Here is a 26,185-nt window from a genome sequence, read left to right as displayed (position 1 = left end):
TACTTTTCAATGAAGATAACTTTAAACTAGTCTTAACTTTAAAGAAATACACTCTATACATTGCTAATGTGGTAAATGACTATTCTAGCTGCAAATGTCTGGTTTTTGGTGCAATATCTACATAAGTGTATAGAGGCCCATTTCCAGCAACTATCACTCCAGTGTTCTAATGGTAGAATGTGTTTGCTCATTGACTCAGAAGGCTAATTGATGATTAGAAAACCCTTGTGCAATCATGTTCACACATCTGAAAACAGTTTAGCTCGTTACAGAAGCTACAAAACTGACCTTCCTTTGAGCAGATTGAGTTTCTGGAGCATCACATTTGTGGGGTCAATTAAACGCTCAAAATGGCCAGAAAAAGATAACTTTCATCTGAAACTCGACAGTCTATTCTTGTTCTTAGAAATGAAGGCTATTCCACAAAATTGTTTGGGTGACCTCAAACTTTTGAACGGTAGTGTATATATTAGGCAAGTTAGCAGTTACAGTATAATAGTTACATGACAATGAATATGTGACAGTAATATGGCAGTGAAAGATGAATAAACAGTTAAATAGCAGTACATACATATATGGTTAAGTGGCAGGGAAAAGATAAACATTTAGGTTGCAGTGAATAAATAAACAGTTAAATAACAGTGGATAAATAGGTAGTTGAAATGCAGTGGATGAATAATTATAGTGAATGAGTTAAGACTGAATAATTTAACAGTTAACAGTTAAAGTGCAGTTACTAAGTAAACAGTGCTGGTGGATTGAATAAGTTAACAGAGCAGTGAATGAAATACTTATTGCACATATAGTACCGGACAGCAGTGGGTCATTATTGCACCGTGTATTATTGCACGTCTGTTTTTTCACAAGGGGGCTGTGTGTGTGTGTGTGTGTGTGTGTGTGTGTGTGTGTGTGTGTGTGCGGATGGTTCTGAGCCTGCCTGAGGGCGGGGTGGTGAAGATGGAGTGTCCCGGGTGAGAGGTGTCCCTTTTCATGTTTAAGGCCCGCTTGTGAAGGCAGCTCGAGTGTGTGTCTCTGGGGGATGAGTCTCTGAGTCTCCGTTTTGATGATCCGCTGAAGAAACTTCCTTTCTGCTGCGGTGCAGTTGGAGTGCCAGAAAGAACAGCCGTTCATCAGGATGCTCTCAATTGTGCAGCAGTAGAAGTTCTTCAGCACATCTCGAGGAAGTTTGTTGCGTCTCAGAGTCCTCAGGAAAAATAGGTGCTTTCTTGATTATGTGTGAGTTGTTCAGGCTCCAACTCAGGTCTTCTGAGATGTGCATTCCCAGGAACTTAAAGCTGGAGAGGCGTTCCACCTCTTCCTGGTTTATGTGCAGACTGATGTGGGGTGTTTTTTGTTTTTTCCTGTAGTCTATTATTATTTTTCTTGGTTTTCTTAGTGTTCAGATGCAGGTTGTTTTTTTAACACCACCCAGAGAATGTTTGGACTTCTTCTCTGTAGGCCGCCTCGTTGTTGTTGGAGATCAGTCCTACAATGGTGCTGTCGTCTGCAAATTTGAAGAAGGTGTTGAAGCTGTGGGTGGGTGTGCAGTCGTGGGTGTACAGGGAGTAGAGCATTGGGCTGAGGACACAGCCTTGGGGCACACCAGTGTTGAGGATGATGGTGGAGGAGGTGCTGTCTCCCAGTGTGTTGGAGAGGAAGTCCTGAATCCACAGGCAGAGGGGAAGTCCTCGCTGCACCGTGTGCAGTTTACTGACTAGTTTGCTTTGCTGGATGGAGTTGAATGTGGAGCTGAAGTCAACAAACAACATTCTGACATTGGTGTTGGGTTGTTCCAGGTGGGTGAGGGCAGTGTGAGTGCGAGTGAGATGGCGTCGTCCGTAGACCTGTTGGCTTTGTAAGCGAATTGGTGTTGATCAAAACCAGCAGGAGTGCAGTAATTGTTGTGTGACAGTACCAGTCTCACTATTTCATGATTACCGCAGTCAGGGCAACTGGCCGGTAATCATTCAGGCTTGAGACTGCCATGTTTATTGTGTTTGGTACTGGGATGATTGTTGCGGTTTTCAGGCAGCTACGGACTATGGCTTGTTGTGGTGATTTGTTGAAGATGGGAGTGAAGACTGCATTTACGGTTTCATGCTAAAATCAAGGGACAAGCGGTAGAAAATGGATGGATGGATGGATGTTAAAATCACGTAGGTTTTAGAGTGTATAAACTGTTTTAAGAACATAGATTAGTGTGTGAAAGCTTTGTGGAGCTTATAAAGATGTTCAATGAATATACTATTCATATACTGTAAATCCTTAAATAGATAGCGTCCCTACTTTGGAAATTCACTTATCATAGTGATAATTGATTGAACATTGTATATCATGGGTCTCCAAACTACGGCCAGCCAGCGTCCAAAATCCTGCCCGCGGGAATTCCCAATTTAAAAAATAAATAAAATAAAGTTAAAAAAAACAAAAACATTTTTAATTGTTATTTTTTTAAATCTGTCCTTTCCAGTCCATGTTCTACCGCTTGTTACTCTCGCTGTTTCCTAGCCGCTCAGGTAAATCATATTGTCTAAAAATGCATTTTCCCATCGATAACGTGGCATCATCGTGCTCGCGTCGCAGTGTCGGGCGAGCGATCTTTCAGTCAATTACTAAGCGAGGAATATATATATATTAGGGCTGCAACTAACGATTAATTTGATAATCGATTAATAATCGGATAAAAGAGACAAACTACATTTCTATCCTATCCAGTATTTTATTGAAAAAAAACAGCATACTGGCACCATACTTATTTTGATTATTGTTTCTCAGCTGTTTGTAAATGTTGCAATTTATAAATAAAGGTTTATTTAAAAAAAATATATATATATATATATATATATATATATATATATATATATATATATATATATATATATATATATATATATATATATATATATATATATATATATTTTTATTTTTTTATTTTTTTTTTTTAATTAAAAAAAAAAAAAAAAACCTCTGCGCATAGCATAGATCCAACGAATCGATGACTAAATTAATCGGCAACTATTTCAATAATCGATTTTAATCGATTTAATCGATTAGTTGTTGCAGCCCTAATATATATATATATATATATATATATATATATATATATATATATATATATATATATATATATATATATATCAGTGACGTACGGTGAGGTTCATGGCTGGTGAGGCACTGACTTCATCACAGTCAGATTTACAAACATATGAACCCTAAAGAGTATCTTATTCACCATTTGATTGGCAGCAGTTAACGGGTTATGTTTAAAACCTCATACCAGCATTATTCCCTGCTTGGCACTCAGCATCAAGGGTTGGAATTGGGGGTTAAATCACCAAAAATGATTCCCGGGCGTGGCGTCGCTGCTGCCCACTGCTCCCCTCACCTCCCAGGGGGTGATGAAGGGGATGGGTCAAATGCAGAGAACAAATTTCACCACACCTAGTGTGTGTGACAATCATTGGTACTTTAACTTAACTTTACAAATAAAAACTGTAGCACACAAAAAAGCACATTTTAATAAAAAAAAAACCTTTATTATGGTCTTACCTTTACTTTTAAATGATTTCCATGCGCAGCTCCTTTTGAACAAAAGCATCGATAACTTGTTGATAGAAGTCTTCCTTATCTTTCTTCAGTTTTAGAAGTCTCTCTGTCTCGATGGAGATCTTCCTTTAAAGGCCTACTGAAACCCACTACTACCAACCACGCAGTCTGATAGTTTATATATCAATGATGAAATCTTAACATTGCAACACATGCCAATACGGCCGGGTTAACTTATAAAGTGCAATTTTAAAATTCCCGCCACACTTCCGGTTGAAAAACTCCTTTGGATATGATTTATGCGCGTGACGTCACAAAAGCAACGGAAGTGGTTGGACCCCATCGGACCCGATAGAAAAGCCTCTTGTTTTCTTCGACAAAATTCCACAGTATTCTGGACATCTGTGTTGGTGAATCTTTTGCAATTTGTTTAATGAACAATGGAGACTGCAAAGAAGAACGTTGTAGGTGGGATCGATCGGTGTCTTAGCGGCTAAGTACAATACTGTAATATCTGTGATATTTGCATTAGTGTACTGTGTCTTTAAGGGTTTGGGGAACACGCATGCGCGAGTGAGTTGGCGGAGAACTTGAGTGTGTGTGAGCGTGAGTTTTGGCTAACAGCAGCTCGTGTATGTGTGTGCGTTACTTTTTGAACTACAACCAGTTACCGCTTGTTAATAAAGCGATTGAGCAGCGCATCCTTGTCTGTGTGACTCCTTCTCCACTGCGGGGCATTACAATACTTACAGCAACACAACAAGGACTACTTACCCTGACGCCTAGCCGATGCTTGCCGCCAAACCCACGGATGAAGTCCTTCATCGCGCCGTTGATCGCTGGAATGCAGGTGAGCACGGCTGTTGATGAGCAGATGAGGGCTGGCTGGCGTAGGTGGAGCGCTAATGTTTGATCATAGTTCTGTGAGGTCCGGTTGCTAAGTTGCTAAATTAGCCTTAGCGTCGTTAGCAACAGCATAGTTAAGCCTTACCAGGCTGAGAATTTTTAACCGTGTAGTTACATGTACATGGTTTAATATTATTGTTGGTCTTCTGTCTATCCTTCCAGTCAGGGGTTTATTTATTTTGTTTCTATCTTCATTTGAGAACGACGCTAGCACGTTAGCTCAGTAGCTAAGTGTGTCACCGATGTATTGTCTTGGAGATAAAAGTCACTTTAAATGTCCATTTCGCGTGCTCGACTCTCATTTTCAAGAGGATATAGTATCCGAGGTGGTTTAAAATACAAATCCGTGATCCACAATAGAAAAAGGAGAGAGTACATAGTTCTGTGAGGTCCGGTTGCTAAGTTGCTAAATTAGCCTTAGCGTTGTTAGCAACAGCATAGTTAAGCCTTACCAGGCTGAGAATTTTTAACCGTGTAGTTACATGTACATGGTTTAATATTATTGTTGGTCTTCTGTCTATCCTTCCAGTCAGGGGTTTATTTATTTTGTTTCTATCTTCATTTGAGAACGATGCTAGCACGTTAGCTCAGTAGCTAAGTGTGTCACCGATGTATTGTCTTGGAGATACAAGTCACTTTAAATGTCCATTTCACGTGCTCGACTCTCATTTTCAAGAGGATATAGTATCCGAGGTGGTTTAAAATACAAATCCGTGATCCACAATAGAAAAAGGAGAGTGTGGAATCCAATGAGCCAGCTTGTACCTAAGTTCAGGCAGAGCGAAAAAAGATACGTCCATCACTGCCTCTCAAGTCCTTCACTGTAACGTTCCTCATCTACGAACCTTTCATCCTCGCTCAAATTAATGGGGTAATCGTCACTTTCTCGGTCCGAATCTCTCTCGCTCCATTGTAAACAATGGGGAATTGTGAGGAATACTAGCTCCTGTGACGTCACGCTACTTCCGGTACAGGCAAGGCTTTTTTTTATCAGCGAGCAAAAGTTGCGAACTTTATTGTCGATTTTCTCTACTAAATCCTTTCAGCAAAAATATGGCAATATCGCGAAATGATCAAGTATGACACATAGAATGGATCTGCTATTCCCGTTTAAATTAAAAAAAATCATTTCAGTAGGCCTTTAAGTATTACCTCCTGCTTCGATTGAAAGTCCAGTTTAGAAAACTGTTTTATTTTAGATATGTAATCCTCCATGTTAATAGTCCAGGCAAGAGGAAAAAATAAACGATCGCTGCTAACTGTTGCTGCTTGTTGTCACTTCTTCTGCAGCCGAGTAGTCGCAAGAATGATCTCTGGGATCACTACCGCCCTCTACCACCAGGAGGCGGGATTACTGCGAGCCTAACCCAGTGCGTCTTCGCAGCCGTTTTATGATTGCTCAGCACAAGAAATACGTTACACACATACAGTTGTTGACAAAATACACTTTACATTATATACTTCAGCTAACTAAACTATGGAAATGTATAATATAATTCATATAGCAATACGGTCTTACTGCACAGCAGGACAGCAGTTAGCCGAGTCATTGCGCAATCCATGGAGAGGCTCAAGTCAGTGACGTGCCTCAACTGGCTGGTGACTCACTGCAAGTCTCTTCTCAGTATTTGAACGGCAAATGTGAAAATTCAGCGATTTTGAATACAATTAATCTAAAACTGGTGAAGTTAAATGGAAAATAACTTTATAGTATAATCACTGGATACATATAACAATTGTATTTATTTTTTATCTTTTTACATTTTTATCTTTCCATGATGGCAGGTGAGGCGGGGCCTCACGTGCCATCATGGAAAGATAAAAATGTAAAAAGACTGCACGTCACTGATATATATATATATATATATATATATATATATACAGCCCGGCCCCCGAGTCAAAAAGTTTGGGTACCCCTGTTGTATATGGTAATCTTACTGTTATGTAATTGACCTGTTTTTATACTACATTGCTAACAACCATGTTTGAAAGTTGCAGAAGAACCGCATATTTGTCCAAAGTTGCTTATTTTCATTCAGACGAGGCAAGAATAGCTTTTGCGGATGTGGCCATTTTGATTTCCGACTTTGTAATTGCAACTCTCATAGCTCGGCTGTGACGTCATTCCTAGCTCCAACTTCCCACTTCATAAGTAAATCGGACACAACACTTAATCAACAATGCCTCTGCTGGTTGCAGACAAATAATAAAATAGCACTCTATTTTTCCTCAATAACTTAATCGACAAATTATAGTTGTAAATTATTATGGCTTCCATCCATAATCCACGCTGATATCTTTAGCGCTTGCTATTATAGTTGAATTTGCTACCAGACAGTTTTATCTAACAAAGCCAATGACTGAAGGCAACAGAGCAGAATGAAAATGACTGTCATGTTTATTAAAACTGAATTCGACATCATTTCCCAAGAATAAAATGTAATATTAACTTTCACGGCACAGAGAGGGTTTGAAGACACTTTTAATTGCACTTTGACTAACTACACAATTTAAGAGCACAGTATGGTTGAACATTCACATAGCTGGCAATATTCTCCACTTGTTGGGGTCAAAATCCCAACGCTCAATCTCATGTGCCAAGGTCAGCAAACAGAGCGCTTTGTTTTGTAGTTTGGTAAAACAAGGACACATTCACCAAACACATTTACTAGAATGCAGTTTGTGAGTAGTGTCACCCTCCTGGACATTATTGGACATGCCTGATTGGAAAAAGTTTCATAGATGGTGCTGGAATAAACGTGATTTTAAAGGTAGTCAACTTTTTTGGTTGTGAAATAGAAACGTTTTTAGTCCAATACATGTTGCAAGAAGTTACATTTCTGGTTCAGTGGTTGTGATAACACTTTTTCTCTTTGCCTTCAGGGTGTGGCGGCATAACAAAACACACAAAAGCAAAACACACTTGCAGTTAATTGTTTAAATGCTGAGTAAGCTGAAATCTTGATTGTGTGACGTCACACACGTTGATCGCTTGTTTGACTTTAAAAACATTGCTTTTAAATTCCAATATGTACAACATTTGGGACATTTGACTACAACTGTATTGATGTGTTAGTGTTTCATATTTATTTTTTAAAGTGTGTTAGAATCCATGCTTCTTTAACTCAGTTATTAAAAACTACCAAGCACACATTATGTGCTACAATCAAATTACTTTACTTTTTTAACCTGCAAGCAAGTAACTCCTGAACCTGAATGCCATTGTGATGAAATCACAAATTCATAATTTCAATCCCCTGGTTTCTCTTTGTAAAGAAAATTGTTTGTAGAAAGCACATGTGGTTTGGAGACCAGTCAACGTTTGCTTAGCTGGTGGTAAACATACAAGACAAGGAATGCAGTGGGGAGTGTTGAAGTAGAAAGTAGTTTGCCTCGTTGGCTGCTTCCCACATGTCATTGACCTCAGTTTCTCTAAGCGTTCATGATGTCAATATTTTATTCATTTACTTTGATATGTTTGTTGTGAAAAAAACTGAAATGCCCAAAGCTAAAAATGAAAGTGTGTCAAAACATGCACCTCTAATGTAGTAGCTGTGCTATTAATATTTGTATTTTTATTTTTTTACAAATACACCACATGGTATTTGTGGTGTATTTGTTTTTGGTATATATACTGTTAATAAAGGGGAACTGCATTTTTTGGAGAATTTTGTTGGGACCAGAACACAAGGTTTTTGTCTTTTCGCTAAATAGTGAAAAACTGCTAGCAAGAGGTGGCTAACAATGCAGGTAATGGGGAGTCATCTAGTCCGCCTATAAAGCCCTTTTTAAAACATCTGAAAAAAAAACTCCAGTAATGTTTTATGAACATGCTGAAGGTACAGGTGAAACTCAACAACATTTTAATATTGTGCAAAACTCCATTAGTTTTAGCAATTCACTTCAAATGTTAAAGTAATATGTAATACAACCTCATTACATGCAAGGTTAGATATGCCAAGCCTTTATTTGTTATAATTTTAATGATCACAGCTTACAGTTTTTGGAAAAACAAAACTTAAATTCAAGTTCTTCATTTAAGTTCTGTAAGACATAACTATCACAAACACAAACCCCGTTTCCATATGAGTTGAGACATTGTGTTAGATGTAAATATAAATGTAATACAATGATTTGCAAATCATTTTCAACCCATATTCGGTTGAATATGCTACAAAGACAACATATTTGATGTTCAAACTTATAAACTTTTTTTTTTTTTGCAAATAATCATTAACTTTAGAATTTGATGCCAGCAACACTTGACAAAGAAGTTGGGAAAGGTGGCAATAAATACTGATAAAGTTGAGGAATGCTCATCAAACACTTATTTGGAACATCCCACAGGTGAACAGGCAAATTGGGAACAGGTGGGTGCCATGATTGGGTATAAAAGTAGATTCCATGAAATGCTCAGTCATTCACAAACAAGGATGGGGCGAGGGTCACCACTTTGTCAACAAATGCGTGAGCAAATTGTTGAACAGTTTAAGAAAAACCTTTCTCAACCAGCTATTGCAAGGAATTTAGGGATTTCACCATCTACGGTCCGTAATATCATCAAAGGGTTCAGAGAATCTGGAGAAATCACTGCACGTAAGCAGCTAAGCCCGTGACCTTCGATCCTTCAGGCTGTACTGCATCAACAAGCGACATCAGTGTGTAAAGGATATCACCACATGGGCTCAGGAACACTTCAGAAACCCACTGTCAGTAACTACAGTTGGTCGCTACATCTGTAAGTGCAAGTTAAAACTCTCCTATGCAAGGAGAAAACCGTTTATCAACAACACCCAGAAACAGCGTTGGCTTCGCCGGGCCTGAGCTCATCTAAGATGGACTGATACAAAGTGGAAAAGTGTTCTGTGGTCTGACGAGTCCACATTTCAAATTGTTTTTGGAAACTGTGGACGTCGTGTCCTCCGGACCAAAGAGGAAAAGAACCATCCGGATTGTTATAGGCGCAAAGTTGAAAAGCCAGCATCTGTGATGGTATGGGGGTGTATTAGTGCCCAAGACATGGGTAACTTACACATCTGTAAAGGCGCCATTAATGCTGAAAGGTACATACAGGTTTTGGAGCAACATATGTTGCCATCCAAGCAACGTTACCATGGACGCCCCTGCTTATTTCAGCAAGACAATGCCAAGCCACGTGTTACATCAACGTGGCTTCATAGTAAAAGAGTGCGGGTACTAGACTGGCCTGCCTGTAGTCCAGACCTGTCTCCCATTGAAAATGTGTGGCGCATTATGAAGCCTAGAATACCACAACAGAGCCCCCCGGACTGTTGAACAACTTAAGCTGTACATCAAGCAAGAATGGGAAAGAATTCCATCTGAGAAGCTTAAAAAATGTGTCTCCTCAGTTCCCAAACGTTTACTGAGTGTTGTTAAAAGGAAAAGCCATGTAACACAGTGGTGAACATGCCCTTTCCCAACTACTTTGGCATGTATTGCAGCCATGAAATTCAAAGTTAATTATTATTTGCTAAAAAAAAATAAAGTTTATGAGTTTGAACATCAAATATCTTGTCTTTGTAGTGTTTCCCAACTCATATGTAAACGGAGTTTGTATATCAAACGAAGGCTTGAATTTTCTCGATTTGCATGAGCCTGTGTCCTATATTAGTTTCATCTTATAAATCTAATTGCTAGTATAAACAAACCTTTGCACGATATTCTAATGTTTTGAGTTTCACCTCTATATATGTAATACAGTGAAGTGAAGTGTATTTATATAGCGCTTTTCTCTAGTGACTCAAAGCGCTTTTACATAGTGAAACCCAATATCTAAGTTACATTTAAACCAGTGTGGGTGGCAATGGGAGCAGGTGGGTAAAGTGTCTTGCCCAAGGACATAACGGCAGTGACTAGGATGGCGGAAGTGGGGATCGAATCTGGAATCCTCAAGTTGCCGGCACGGCCACTCTACCAACTGAGCTATACCGCCCCAGTATCAAACACACTCATGATAAGTTAAGTTAAGTTAAGTTAAAGTACCAATGATTGTCACACACACACTAGGTGTGGTGAAATGTGTCCTCTGCATTTGACCCATCCCCTTGATCACCCCCTGGGAGGTGAGGGGAGCAGTGGGCAGCAGCGGCGCCGCGCCCGGGAATCTTTTTTGGTGATTTAACCCCCAATTCCAACCCTTGATGCTGAGTGCCAAGCAGGGAAGAATGCTGGTATGAGCTTTTAAACATAACCCGTTAACTGCTGCCAATCAAATGGTGAATAAGATACTCTTTAGGGTTCATATGTTTGTAAATCTGACTGTGATGAAGTCAGTGCCTCACCAGCCATGAACCTCACCGCACGTCACTGAAAATAAATAAAGAATAGTGAACAACAGGCTGAATAAGTGTACGTTATATGAGGCATAAATAACCAACTGAGAACGTGCCTGGTATGTTAACGTAACATATTATGGTAAGAGTCATTCAAATAACTATAACATATAGAACATGCTATACGTTTACCAAACAATCTGTCACTCCTAATCGCTAAATCCCATGAAATCTTATACGTCTAGTCCAGTGGTTCTTAACCTTGTTGGAGGTAGCGAACCCCACCAGTTTCATATGCGCATTCACCCAACCCTTCTTTAGTGAAAAAAATAAATAAAAATCAAATTCAAGACAAAGTTATGTTTTTGGTAACACTTTAACATGCAATATTTGCTGTATTTTGGTCATTTTAGGCATTATTGGAACTTCTTTCTTGGGAGCATTGATTTCACAGAGCGTATAGCAACAATCTTTATTTCCATCAACAATAACTACTAATCATGGCAGACTTCATGAGTGCCAACAATGACTAATTTGGGACAAATGATGATCCAGAGCCTTACATTTTTGAGCCTGAATGTAAAGAGGATGAGCTACAAGCTTTAGAAGCTGAGTGCTAAGCAGATCTTGCTCTAGTCAATCAATCAATCAATCAATCAATCAATCAATCAATCAAACTTTATTTGTATAGCACTTTTCATGCATAAAACATTTAGCACCAGGTGCTTGACATTTAAAAACATACAAAAAAACAGTACCTCCCGCCCTCATTACATATACACAAGTTGAAACAGTCAAGGCCTCCCACCCCCTCTACCACACACAATAAAAGTCCTGTAAAAACATATGTGGCTGAGCACGGAAGAACCAGGTGATACAACACTATCTTAGGGAGCCAAGTGCACCAGGAGCTGCATGATGAGGGGCCACGACCTCAGCGACCCTGATCCAGGGCACACGGCAAGGGATCAGGGAGTCCTCTCTCCGAGGAACCCATGGCCCAGAGCCACAGCAGCCGTGGCACACCAGAGCCCCCAGTGCAGAGGGCTCCTGCCGAGGAAACGCTGGAAATAACGCCATATTTCTAAGATATATTAAGAGGATCAAATAAATGAATAAAATATATTAATAGTGTACAATATAAAATGCATAAATATCACATCACAATGTGTAGTTAAAAGAGTTAAAAAGATAATAGAAATGATAAGATGAATACAAATATTAATTAAACACTAAGTTAAAAATGTGGGTCTTTAGCTTGTTTTTAATAACATAACATTATCTGCAGCCCTGACGACCTCCAGCAGTGCTGCTCCACAAATGGGGGTGTGTAATAATGGAATGGCGCTTCCTCGTGGGTGTGGGCCTGGACTATGAAAATAATTAGGAGACCTGAACCGGAATTGAAACAGTGAAATAGTAAGCGTCAAGTAGCACTACTGCTAAATGCTAAACGAGAAATACAAAGTAAGAATATAAGAAAAACAATGACATTCTGTACAATGTCAGCTCTCACTGTGATGCAGACTGATGGGATGTTTGTATCTTTCAGCACTACACTTGTGTTCCCAATAGAACAATTTAAAAACGGGTTACAAAGGCTGATAATTTGGCTGCTGATGTATGCTGTAACATCCATCCATCCATTTTCTACCGCTTGTCTCTCTCGGGTTGTTGGGGGGCTGTGTGAGTGTCTCTGTGAGTAAGGCGTTGTGTTACTTAAAATATTTCTTCTGTGTTGGCTCCTATAACAATATTGCTATAGTCTGGTTATTATGCGAGTCACAGCATGTAAATGCAGCGTTATTGGCAGTTTTTAGATGTTTTTTTGTTTTTTTAAAGCTGAATAGGTGACCCCCCTATACATGCATTGTTAGCCGCCTCGTACTAGCAGTTTTTCACGATTTAGAACGCACTTTAAGAAGAAAAAGGTGTGTTTGGAGTGTGGTAAAGAATCTTTGATGTGTTGTCCCCCCCAAAAATGCAGGTCCCCTTTAAACATCAATGTTTGACCCCATAAGTTGAATTGACTTGAAATGTCTCACACATTTTGAAGCCATAAACAAAACAATCCCTTTAGGGTGTTTTGGCCGAATCACAACAAAATTTGGGGCACATCTTCAGAGGTCTGACACGCACATGTGTGTAAGATTAGAGCAACATTGGTTGGAAAACATGGCTGCCATCAAGCAAAGCGTCTGTGCAGGGACGCAGGCATGACTTTAGCAACTATTTGCCCATAAAGCCAAAGCATTGTGATTACATAGGGTGCACCACAAATGTTATTTACAGTCATTTTTGGTCTGGCATAAGCAACAAATATGACATAATCGAGTTTTCTTACGTTTAGTAACATGTTTCATCTTGTCCTCAGCTACAGGCAATCATACCGCACGTGCTCACTTACTCAAGGGAAAATACCTTCGCCTTCTCATACGCTTATTTAGATTATTCCCTCTAGTCGAGGGGATTTAACAAGCCTGATGTTACACTGTGAAGTGGTGCATTATGCACAATGAATCCTGCCACCGATACCTTTTTAAAATTCATATTCACTGAAAACACATTCAAAGACCTGCTTGAAGTATCCTATAGATGCCAGTCTATGGAGTCTAGAAATATGATAAAAGGAGATTAGTTGAAGAATTGTGTGAGAAATGGTCCACAGAGACAGTGTCAGTGTTAGGAACTGACTGATTTGTAAGCACAGCAACAACATTGTTTTTACTTAATTCTTCTTACAAATTAGTTAAGTAAAAGATGAGATGTCAAACTGGTACAGTTGGTTATTGTTTGGCTGAAAGCGAAAAAGAGGATCAAAACGAATCCTAAACGCCACTTCTTCACCTCTCTAATAAAATTGCATTTTCAGACAAGTGGAGCTACACTCCCCTGATGCCAGACATACTGTGGTGCTGCGCTGTCCAGACCAACCATCTGCCCTCACTTGGTTCTCCGCCATGCATGCTGTCACATCCACACTGGCCCAGGTCGCTTTTAAAGTTATATAGCCTTTTGCTGCATAATATGTGTATCTAAGTTGGTGTAAGTATGTATATAAACCGTCATGTCGCCTGATCACAGCGGGCACTGGCTGAGGTCATCCATCACAAAACGAGGTCAGGGGTTGCTGGCAGCAAAGAGATAAGACATCTGGGATGGCTAGCTGGGAAGGTAAGCAGGTGTGTGTGTGTGTGTGTGTGTGTGTGTGTGTGTGTGTGTGTGTGTGTGTGTGTGTGTGTGTGTGTGTGTGTGTGTGTGTGTGTGTGTGTGTGTGTGTGTGTGTGTGTGTGTGTGTGTGTGTGTGTGTGTGTGTGTGTGTGTGTGTGTGTGTGTGTGTGTGTGTGTGTGTGTGCGCGTGAGCACGCATGTGTGTGTGTATGCATGTCACATGACGTGTTTGTGTGTCAGTTGTAAAGTTTGCAAAACCGGGGGTTACATTTATGTTTTAAATGTTTTTCATTTTGAAATGGATTACTGTATCATAAGGCGCTTATCTTAAGCCATTATGGAGCAATTAAAGTGTACAGTAATAGCTCAGTAATCCATTCCGAATTATACAAAAGCCAAAGCAATTCTTACTATAAGAAATAATGTAAACCCAATTAATCTGTTCCAAATGCTAAACATGTTTTATAGAGAATAATGTTAGTCTTTCATGATGAAAACAGTGTAAAAAAAAGCATACAAATGGCAAATTAAATGAACTAATACGTATTTAACTTTTTTTTTAACCTTTTTTGGACTTGTTGGCAAAGATGGCGATGAGTGCAGACTCCACCTATACGTGTTGTTATACGTTCTTTCTTAACCCTCGTGCAATCTTAAAGTACCAGTAGACTGGAACAACGAGTTGCCTCTATATTAAAGCTATTATCATGTATATCGGATTTATTACAACAGAATACTTCCAAAGTTTGCGAATAAATAGATATGATCAAAATAGTATCAATCTCACGGACATTCCCCAGCCATTTTGAAAAAATAATGAGTAAGCAAGTCACGTGGTCGCGTGACGTCACACTAGGAACCAGAGCCCTTCCCAATCAACGACAAGTGGTGCAGACTTCGGGAAAAATTATGATCCAGAACCTTATATTTTGAGGCCGAACACAAAGAGGATGAGCAATAAGTTTTAGAAGCTGAGTGCTAGACGGATGCAGCTTTATTTTGACACTATAGCATCAATGAAGTGAAGTGAAGTTAATTATATTTATATAGCGCTTTTCTCTAGTGACTCAAAGCGCTTTTACATAGTGAAACCCAATATCTAAGTTACAGTGTTAAACCAGTGTGGGTGGCACTGGGAGCAGGTGGGTAAAGTGTCTTGCCAAAGGACACAACAGCAGTGACTAGGATGGCGGAAGCGGGGATTGAACCTGGAACCCTCAAGTTGCTGGCCCGGCCACTCTACCAACCGAGCTATACCGCCCCACGGTATAGCAGCGTTGCTAGGTGATGAAAATACAAACTAACCATCTGGTTTAATGAATACAGTGAAACACAATTAAGCATATAAAGTCAACTTGTTTTTTCACTCTACTGATACTTTAAGATTGATTATACACATTTACTCTTTGGACCCAAAAGGGACCCCCTCATAAGTGTCATAAGTCAGTAATAAAATAATAATTTTAACAACCTCAGATCTATCTATTCGCATAAAGTTGATACAGTTGATGTTTTATGGCCTTTTTGTTAAAAATAACAGGGGTTTTTTATAATCGGAAAAAGCAAAATATGCAATATTACTAAACTTAAGCTGCAGATTGTAATATTTGAGGTTGGATAATTACTGCCTTGAATAGGTCAATAATTCATGATAACATTGATTTTGATACAATAGACAAGTAGACAAAACGATTATTTTTAAAGTGCTCACTGAGCGAGAACGAGTGAGAAAACTGAAAGGACTTGGTTGAGTTACACTATTTTCTTGTTTTTCAATCGCCAATAATAATATTTATTTGGTTTTCATGGAAAAAGCTTGGCAATATACCAGGATTACAGTCTCGAAAAAAAACCTGTTATAATTAGACTAAATGGGGTCGAAAAAGTTCTTAAGAGAAAGTGTATATACTTTACGTATATATCCTGTTCTAACGACGTTGCAATCAAAAACACAATGCAATTTTATTAAAATAATTATCTGTCGAAATGTTATATTGCAAAATCATATCACTTAAGAAACACGTGTTTGTCACCTTCTTTATTAAAATGCTGTTACTCCCAACTTTGTTTGGCCCCATATTTAGCAGTTGTACTTGGTAAAAGCACAACGATTGAGTCACCATAGCACAGGGTTCTTTGTTTGGGCCGAAGACTAGTTTGTTAGTTGCAATGTTTTGGCGTGGTATACGCAAACCAAGGCAAAATGTAGGCAAAAATGTGTCTCGAAAACCGAATCATACGAAAAGCGAGTCGTAGGAAAACCCATGTACCACTGTCCCTTTTAAAATGCTTTCTGCATGAAATGTCTGAGTGTCATTTACATGAATCATTTGTTTTGCTCATTTTCGCACTTTACACCCTCTTTATGATGAGGCAGAAGTTAATCCTACGAGCACTGAATTACAGGTTCGTTTAAAGCATTTTCATGACACCCACTTGCACAAACACATACTCAGCGGCCTAGTGGTTAGAGTGTCCACCCCGGCCGAGTCATACCAAAGACTATAAAAATGGGACCCATTACTTCCCTGCTTGGCCCTCAGCATTAAGGGTTGGAATTGGAGGTTAAATCACCAAAAATGATTCATGGGCGTGATAACCGCTGCTGCTCACTGCTCCCCTCACCTCCTAGGGGGTGAACAAGGGGATGGGTCAAATGCAGAGGACAAATTTCACCACACTTAGTATGTGTGAGACAATCATTGGTACTTTAACTTAACTTACTCACAATTTTTTTTATTGCCTAATAAAGTTTCCAATATTTTATTGTCAAATGCAAAACATTATTGCCGCTTTAGCAATAGGTTCTCGTTAAGTTCAAAAGGTGACCCTTGATCCAATAAAACCCTGAAATCCAAACTTCAAAGAGTAGCTTAGGATTCCATAGCTGGCTGCAGATAAAAATCCTGAAAGAGGAATAATGAAGAATTGTAATGTTGAATGCCAAGCGGTGTTGTTTGGCATATATGCACGTGAGCACTGGTTTACGGGATTAACTGTGTGTGTTCTGAACAAAAAGGTTTTAAGTGATGTTCAAGGAAGAAAATGTCTTAACTGCGTACGTATGCAACAGCACCAGAAATGAATTAGCATTTTGAGCAGACAACCATCATCCTCTGACATTCACTATAAGAAAGGTGTCACACTGACTTTTCTTAGTTCAATAGACATTTTTTATACTGTTGATGATGTCTGTTGTGCTCAGGAAAGAATAATGCAGTGTATTTTGACAACAAAGCAAACTTAACTAAAACAAAAAAGACATATCTTGAAGGAGGAAAGGAGTGCACTGCTAATAGTCTGGAATTCTGTTTTTAAAATCACTGATCAAACATTGGAAATATTTTTTTTATTGTATTAGATTCTCTACAATGGACAAACTCAACGTGTCATGAATGAACTTTTTGTGTCCTGTCATTTGTGTGGAGAAATAAGATACAGTATTTTCAATACAAATATCTACAACAGTGTCATATTGCAAAGGTCAAAAGTCAGAATGCTGAACTGTTCTACTAAAGTCCCGACAGCCTGTCCTAAAACTCTAGCTGTATAAATCTGATGTGACATTATCTTGGCAAAGGAGGTTATATTGTCATTGGAACGGCAAATTAACAATACAATTGTCCGCAGTGATACTGCAAATGTTTTATCGATTTGATACCAAGTTAAAAAAAAAAGAACACTATTGTCAAAACTGATATTGATATTATTTACTTGCACTTTTTTCAAGATCATTGAATGATTTTGTGGTATTTTATGTTTACAAGAATACAACATATCAGGAAAGCAAAAACAATATTTGTATCAACAAACCAAAACCATTTTTGAACAATTGAACAATATATAAATGCATTAATAAATAAAAACAATTATAATCAATAAAAAAATATTACATCGATAACAAACAATGTACAACAATGTAAAAATATCAACAAACATAATTAGAGTAATAAAAAATAAGGCAACAAAAGCAACAATTATTCAAGGTATTGGCTCTCATTCAAATGCTTTTGCTTTTTCCTGTGTTCAACACTTATTCTCTTGGGGGCCCTATGTTCTTATTTGTGCTCAAATGTTTTTTTACGTCCTTGAAGTTATGCAGATTTCTGAAGTCTGGAATGAAGGCGGGATTATTACTAATGAGGCGGACATTGCCGTGACAGCTTTTTTTTGGGCTGTGTAAAAAAAATATGCGTGCAAAGGGGTTGTATGACAGCTGAAATTATGATATTAACTGTCAAAAAAATCTATTGAATCAATTGACAGACGCTACATTATATAAGTATTTTCTGCTAAATAGTCACATATTTCAATGATGGCCTCACCAGCCAAACTCATTGTATGTACTGTACCAACCAACGTAACGTGTGGAGTCCCCCAAGGTTCAATCTTGGGGCCGACTTTATTTAACATCTATATGCTCCCACTAGGACAAATCATGCAAAATAATAACATTGACCATCATTGCTATGCCGATGACACCCAAATCTATGTAGCGCTATCACCAAATGACTATCGCCCCATAGATCTTCTGTGCCAGTGCATTGAGCAAGTCAAACACTGGATGTGCCAAAATTTCCTACAACTAAATGAAGATAAAACTGAGATAATTGTTTTTGGTGCTAAAAAAGAAAGGTTTAAAGTCATCCAACACCTTCAATCACTGTCCCTGAAAACCTCAAATAAAGCCAGAAATCTTGGGGTTATTTTAGATTCTGATTTACATTTCGACAGTCACATCAAATCAGTAACAAAATCGGCCTACTATCACCTCAAAAATGTAAAAAGACTTAGAGGGCTCATGTCAGCTCAAGACTTAGAAAAACTTGTACATGCCTTTATTACCAGTAGGCTAGACTATTGTAATGGTCTCCTTGCAGGTCTTCCCAAAAAAACTGTCAGGCAGCTACAGCTTGTTCAGAACGCTGCTGCTAGAGTTCTAACAAAGACCAAAAAATGTGAGCACATTACACCAATTCTTAAATCCTTACATTGGCTCCCTGTACATCAGAGAATAGATTTCAAAATCCTCCTGCTCACATATAAATCACTACATGGTCTAGGGCCCAAGTATATCACTGATATGCTCCCACTATATACGCCCTCTAGATCACTAAGATCTTCTGAGACCAATCTGTTAGCGGTTCCAAGAGTAAACTCAAATCAAGGGAGATCATCATTCAGTCACTATGCAACACATAGCTGGAATAAACTTCCTGAAGATGTCAGACTCTCCCCAACTCTCACTACTTTTAAAACTAGACTGAAGACTTTTATGTTCACCTTAGCTTTCAGCTAAATCTTTTAATCTTTTAACTTTTAACGTCTGCACTGTTTTTATTTTTATTGTCTGCATTTTAATTTTGCTTTTATTTTCTTTCATTTCACTTTGTTGTCTGTGAAGCACTTTGAGTCTGCCTTGTGTATGAAAAGCGCTATACAAATAAAGTTGCCTTGCCTTGCCTTGCCTACTGAACGTTCGTTGGTCCCAGGATGTCCAAGCACAACCGATATATGTGCGGTTACCTATTGCTTTGGTCACAATTTTCTCTTCCATTCAAGTAGATGAAACAACAATGTGCATTTTGTTTTTTGATATTTAATTTAGAATGGCATTACAGTCCTTTTATCCTCATCTTAATAGATGTTTGCCATAACAACATATTTGATAGCTCTATGAGAGTCCCTTTGATCATTTTGGTTTGTGTGGTGTACACTGGGCATATATTTCCCCCGTTAGCCTGTATGTCGATGTGTCATCCAACTGACAGAGCAAAATATATTTTTGACAAATAAAACCTGTAAGGATATGGGTAGTGTCAGCGCCTATTTTCTTCTCAATATGCTGATACGCTGAGGAAATGGGTTCCAACATTAGAACGGCGAATTGCGGTCTCTGGCACTGTATGTGCATCAGGCACATATGGGGTGGTATTTGCTTGGCACAATGTAATGCATTACATGTAATGATTTTTTACTTTGTGTATTGACATGGTAGTACACATGTGATTTATGTGTAACGTGGGTTATGCGTAACGTAGGTTGGCTCATAGAATTGCACTCTGCACTGAAAGATGGTGATGTGCGTACATGGAAGAGAATGCAGTGCGTCAGGTTGGATGCAACATGGAGTTATGCTGAACAAAATGTGGCAGCCATTTTACTGTTGGCCTTGGCTTGCCATCAAAATAGGCCTATGCAATATATAATATATTATAAATTATTATATATAATTATTTCGATGGTGGTCCATGCGGTCAAAGTAGACATTTTAGCAGGGTATTGCCAACAATCTGTCCCAATTCCCGACGAAAATATTGCTGCGTATCTTTCCAAATACATTTGGCTAATCGACAGTAAAATGTGGCATAATTACTTAGTAAACCATCTTGCAAGAAGCATAAACAAGAAAAAGCTACAGCCTAGGACTCGTCGATTGCCATTTGAAGTTCCTTGGAGTATGATTTGGAAGCGGCTGCGTATCAGGCAACCTCAGTCATGGAGAGTTGGAGGGGACTACAGAATTTTGACCGAGTTTGCAGTACTATTTCTGGCCACATTATTATACATGGCACTTTTAACAGGCCAAAAGGGTGATTCGACGTGCACGACAAAGGGTCCTTGTCTTTTTTCAAGAGGATGCAGGAGGCGTCCAAATTCAAACGATTCATTGTACATGTCCAATAATAGGGGGGCTAACTTATGCCCAAATTTTTTTTTTAATTTGGGAGGATAGCCATCTTGTGCCGGGGATTTTCCATTTTGTCGTGGTAATGCTGAAACATTTAATTCCGCATCAGTAATTGGTCTCTCTAACTCTAACGCAGCGGACTGATCAACCGAGGGAATGTCCAGATTGGCAAAACAATTATCTAGGTCAGGTGTTGAACAATAGGCAGATGAGTAGAACAGAAATAGAAATCCTTAAATACATTAATGATCTCAAGATCATCTGTAACTAACTATACCTGAATCCGGTTGAATTTGCGTAATATAATGGAAGGCTGATATATATATAGTTAATGAGCTAATAGTTTACCAGGTTTATCGCCATGTTCATAGAACTGAGATCTTGAATGGAGCATTTGTTCAGTCGCACGGTCTGTCGCAAGGACATCAAGTTCTGCTTGTAGACAGAGCCTTTCCTTATAAGTGTCTAGGTTTTGAGAGGAAGCGTAAAAGTTATCTAACAGTGATATGCGTTGTGTCAAACTCGTCAATTTATTCTACCTGAGATTTTGGCATAACTTGTATAGAATATACAAATTATGTGTCATCGTCTTAGTGGGGAGTATAAACATTTACAATGGCTACTGGGGTGTTGGAAATCTGGCTAGTGAAGAAAACATACCTCCCATTGGGATCAAGAATAATACTCGAGTGTACAAATGGAACAGATTTGTGTAGCAAAATAGAAACTCCCCTTAATTTGCTCAAAATGAAGAGTGGTAAGTCTGTTTTATCCATCATCTCCTCAGCCTAAAGTGGTTTAAGATGAGTCTCTTGCAAGAAGATTGCCTCGGCGCCGAGATGATGGAGATGATGTAATGTCTTACTTCGTTTTATAGGAATATTAAGCCCTTTGCTATTAAAACTAGTAAACCTAACACCACACCCGCCATATGCTGTTAGCTTAGGCTGGGTCATAGCAAAAAGATGCAAACATCAAATATACTGTATATACAAGTCTGTGGTAAAACTAAAAAAATAAGCTTGACTGATGCGAAGAAAAGAAAAACAAAACTATTCAAAATCAATACTTTTAAATAGAACATTAGGTGCCAGTTCCAGGATTAACTACATTGCTCCATAAAAAAGATCAACAGCTGTGAGAAATGTCTTTATTACTTAAAGGAAAACTGGTTTTGTGTAATAAAATTCTATCAAAGCATTTAATAAAGTCAAATACAAATAAGGCAACAAGAGATGTATCACACACTTCTCTTTTGTAAGATAAATCAGTACAGCAGCTATGAGCATTTATATCAACAATACGATTTTTTTTTTTAAAAGGAACTTTTAAATTTTTTTTTTACAAATCAATTTTTGATTTTTTTAAATCGATTAAGAATCATTACAAGTACGAATCGTGATTTGTTCGATAATCAATTTTTTATTACACCCACACTAGCATGCCTCCTAGATCAAATCTAGGCTAACTCCCATTTTAATGTTTTTGTCCACAAAGTTCGCTGCCTTTGTTGTTTCATCGAATCTGTGAGTCTGGCCGTTGAATAAAATGACACGCAACATCGACACAAAGAATATATATATATATTTAATTTAGTATCAGGCAGGTTCATCACAATATTTAATATGTACAATAGTTACTGTATTTTGGTCATTTTATGAATTACCTTAACTTATTTCCTCAGTGCATTTCTGTCCATTCCCATAGCAACGTACATCCGACTTCCGAAAACAAACACGTGTGTGTGTTCTAATCATGGCAAACTTGGTAATATACAACAAAATGGCTATTTTTGGACCTGAATATACAGATGATGAACTGCTGGTTATAGAAGCGAGAATGAGAAGGTAAAATGTTTGAGCAGAAGGAAGCTGAGAGAGTGAGGTTGGCGTGACTTGACACTGCAAATGTGGAACTTGGAGCCAAGCTATGCGGACATAAATGGAGTGCTTACACAAAATAAACTCGAAAAAAACCTTCCCTGGCCAGCTGGACCAAACAGACAACTGTCCGTCGAGTGAGTCACTTTAATATTGATCATGATACATGCCGCACATTATGTTTACAACTACATGTATTGTTGAGACAAACAAAACATGAAATGTGGGCTAATGCTTTACAGATACTGTAATATGATTGTTCATGTTTTTCACTCAGTACAAATTTGTGGGATTGTGAGCTATAGGCAAAATTCCAAAAAAGGGCAGTTCCCCTTTAAGGGTTGCTCCACCCAGAGCGCGGCTCTTGGATGAAGGTGCACGGTGACAGACTTCTGTCAAGGGGATTCTGGCCGCGCAGCTTTTTTCACTTAAACATATGGGAGAATACGGTCCTCCGTGTCCTGACCTGTCAATCTAGTCATGTCTTGTTTTCTGTTTGTCATAGTTCTCTTATGTTTAAGGTCTATTTCATTTGGTTTCTGTTTACTTACAGGACCGATTAATCGCACCTGCCTCTGATTTGGTGATCAGGAGGCTCACTTGATCTTGATCACTAATCAGAGAGCTTTATATTCGAGTGTCACCCTGCCAACCTTGCAGGTCCATTGTTCGCTGTTTGCGTCTGTTATGTTGTTCAACTAAGTGAAGTGAAGTGAATTATATTTATATAGCGCTTTTTCTCAAGTGACTCAAAGCGCTTTACATAGTGAAACCCAATATCTAAGTTACATTTTGACACTGGGAGCAGGTGGGTAAAGTTTCTTGCCCAAGGACACAACGGCAGTGACTAGGATGGCGGAAGCGGGGATCGAACCTGCAACCCTGAAGTTGCTGGCACGGCTGCTCTACCAACCGAGCTATACCGCCTATTTAGGTTTTAGGCCTTGCTATTTGACATGCTAATTTAGCCTCAAGCTTCACATGCTCTTTCCCAGCGGCACAATCTCCTTTTAGTATTTTGCCTTGCTTAAAGGATTGAGAAGACTTGTCCTACCTGCACGCTGCCTTCTGCCGGTCCTTCCACATCCTGGGAACACAACGATTGTTACAAAGCGAACCACAAACTTACCACTTTGTTTGTAAACAATTTTATTATGCATGAATAAAACAGTGTCAACAATCTAACAGTATAAACAACTAAAACACACAGATGTTTGTAAAAATAAAAATAATGCAGCTTACGAAAGCTATATTGATCCGATACCAATACAACTCTTGATATCAAAACTATCAATATTTGTATCGATCTGTCCACTTCTACTACAACAAGGGTTTTGAAGTGTATGTCTCCCCTGGGACAGCAGCTTGAGAAAAAACATTATTTTTTAAACTTGCAAAGCTAGCTTGAGTTACTTTTGAAGGTAACATTTATATGTTTTCAGTACAGTGGAAAAGAGAAAAATCTCCACAAAATATGCTTCAAAAATTAGTTTTTCGGAGCGTAACGGGAGACCCCGAGTTACTGTATTATAATTCTTGAAGGGGGCCTACTGTACTGCATCTAACTAAATATAAATATATGTAGAGGAATGGGGCATTATTTACATATTTGGATTTCGTACCACTTTCTAAATGTGTGTGCAAATAATACAGGAATTGTGTTTTGTGCAGATGTTGGCTATTTTATTTATTAACATGTGGTGATACAAATACATACTGCCAAACTCTATGGAGGAAGGAAATGTTCTCTACTGAACAGCAAGTCATGTGTTTGTGCAGCAAAGTGAGAGTGAGAAGCAGTGCTGGAAGCCTGTGTTGGTGGTGATGACAGAGAAAGACCTGCTGCTCTACGACAGCCTGCCACCAAGCACTGAAGCCTGGCAGAGCCCAGCACACACGTATCCACTTCTCGCCACGCGGTGGGTCCAGCTTTACTACCACACAGTCACGCAATGCAAAAAGGATGCTCTGATTGAAACGATGTTTGTGTTTGTCCAGTCTGGTGCACTCCGGACCAGACAGAGGTTCTCCTTTCTCGGGCACCGAGCTCTTCTTTGCCACTCGGACCGGCACACGTCTCGGCATAGAGACTCATCTTTTCCGAGCCGAAACCAGCAAGGATTTATCGCTGTGGAGTCGACGAATAGTCAACGGATGTCACTCTTCAGCTGAGATGATCAAAGAAGTCAGTACCAGTGAGTACCTACGCCGACATGTATTAAATTACTACAATTAGGGAAGGTCCCATCAGGGGTTTATGCTGCCGATTCCGATAATAATTATCCCTGAGTGAGATCAGCCGATACCAATACCCATCACATGAATTGACTGTAAATTTTCCCATTTATTTATGGTGAGTGCTATTAACTGTGGAACAATATCAACACAAAATGTAAACTGTTTCCTTATCTACTTTCATTACAAACAACTCTTTGAGCAAAACAAAGTCAATAGTACGCAATAACTAAACAAAATCAATAACAATTATCTATTACACATTGAAATGCTTTTTGCCCTCAATGTTCTCCTGTGTCCAAGGAATTGTTCTCAGATTTTGTAAAATAAAATATAAAATAAAAATGATTGTAAGAAAATAAAAAGTATTAAATTAAAGGCCTACTGAAATGATTTTTTTTTATTTAAACGGGGATAGCAGATCTATTCTATGTGTCATACTTGATCATTTCGCGATATTGCCATATTTTTGCTGAAAGGATTTAGTAGAGAACAACGACGATAAAGATCACAACTTTTGGTATCTGACAAAAAAAAAAAAAAGGCCTTGCCCCTACCGGAAGTAGCGTGACGTAGTCAGTTGAACATTTCCACAAAGTTCCCTATTGTTTACAGTGATGGCGGCCAGAAGTGAGAGCGATTCAGACCAAGAAAGCGACGATTTCCCCATTAGTTTGAGCGAGGATGAAAGATTTGTGAATGAGGAAAGTGCAAGTGAAGGACTAGTGGGGAGTGGAAGCGATTCAGATTGGGAAGATGCTGTGAGAGGCGGGTGGGACCTGATATTCAGCTGGGAATGACTACAACAGTAAATAAACACAAGACATATATATACTCTATTAGCCACAACACAACCAGGCTTATATTTAATATGCCACAAATTAATCCCGCATAACAAACAGCTAGGTGTTTGTTATGCTAGCTCCTAGCTCCTAGCTCCCGTCCATATAACCCGCCAATACAATTCAAACACCTGCACAACACACACAATCACTCAGCCCAAAGGACCGTTCCCCTAACCCAGGGTTCATAAAGCTTATATATTTACCCAAAGTTACGTATGTGACACGCACGTACGGGCAAGTGATCAAATGTTTGGAAGCACAGCTGCGTACTCACGGTACCACGTCTGCGTCTGTGTATCCAAATCAAAGTAATCCTGGTAAGAGTCTGTGTTGTCCCAGTTCTCTACAGGCGTCTGTGTATCGAAGTCAAAGTCCTCCTGGTAAGAGTCTCTGTTGTCCGAGTTCTTCAATCTTGACTGCATCTTTCGGGAATGTAAACAATGAAACACCGGCTGTGTTGTGTTGCTGACTTCCCTCGCAAAATACTCCGCTTCGCACCGACAACTTTCTTCTTTGCTTGCTTAGCTTCTTTCTCCATAATGCAATGAACAAATTGCAACAGATTCACCAACACAGATGTCCAGAATACTGTGGAATTATGAGATGAAAACAGAGCTA

The 26,185-nt window shown here is 38.9% G+C and overlaps 1 protein-coding gene across 1 annotated transcript in view; it reads left to right on the top strand.

Moving 5' to 3' along the window:
- Positions 1-26,185, top strand: part of sntb1 (syntrophin, basic 1) — a 141,472-nt gene that overhangs the window by 63,082 nt on the left and 52,205 nt on the right. The window contains exons 3-6 of the mRNA XM_062063379.1: positions 13,618-13,735; positions 13,830-13,919; positions 24,267-24,406; positions 24,486-24,682. Coding sequence (XP_061919363.1) covers positions 13,618-13,735; positions 13,830-13,919; positions 24,267-24,406; positions 24,486-24,682 — 545 coding nt within the window. The remainder of the gene's footprint in view (positions 1-13,617; positions 13,736-13,829; positions 13,920-24,266; positions 24,407-24,485; positions 24,683-26,185) is intronic.

Source organism: Entelurus aequoreus, linkage group LG11 (genome assembly GCF_033978785.1).
Source record: "Entelurus aequoreus isolate RoL-2023_Sb linkage group LG11, RoL_Eaeq_v1.1, whole genome shotgun sequence".
Lineage (NCBI taxonomy): Eukaryota > Metazoa > Chordata > Actinopteri > Syngnathiformes > Syngnathidae > Entelurus > Entelurus aequoreus.
Note: the sequence above shows the minus strand (reverse complement) of the source record. Positions and strands in the feature narration are given on the sequence as shown.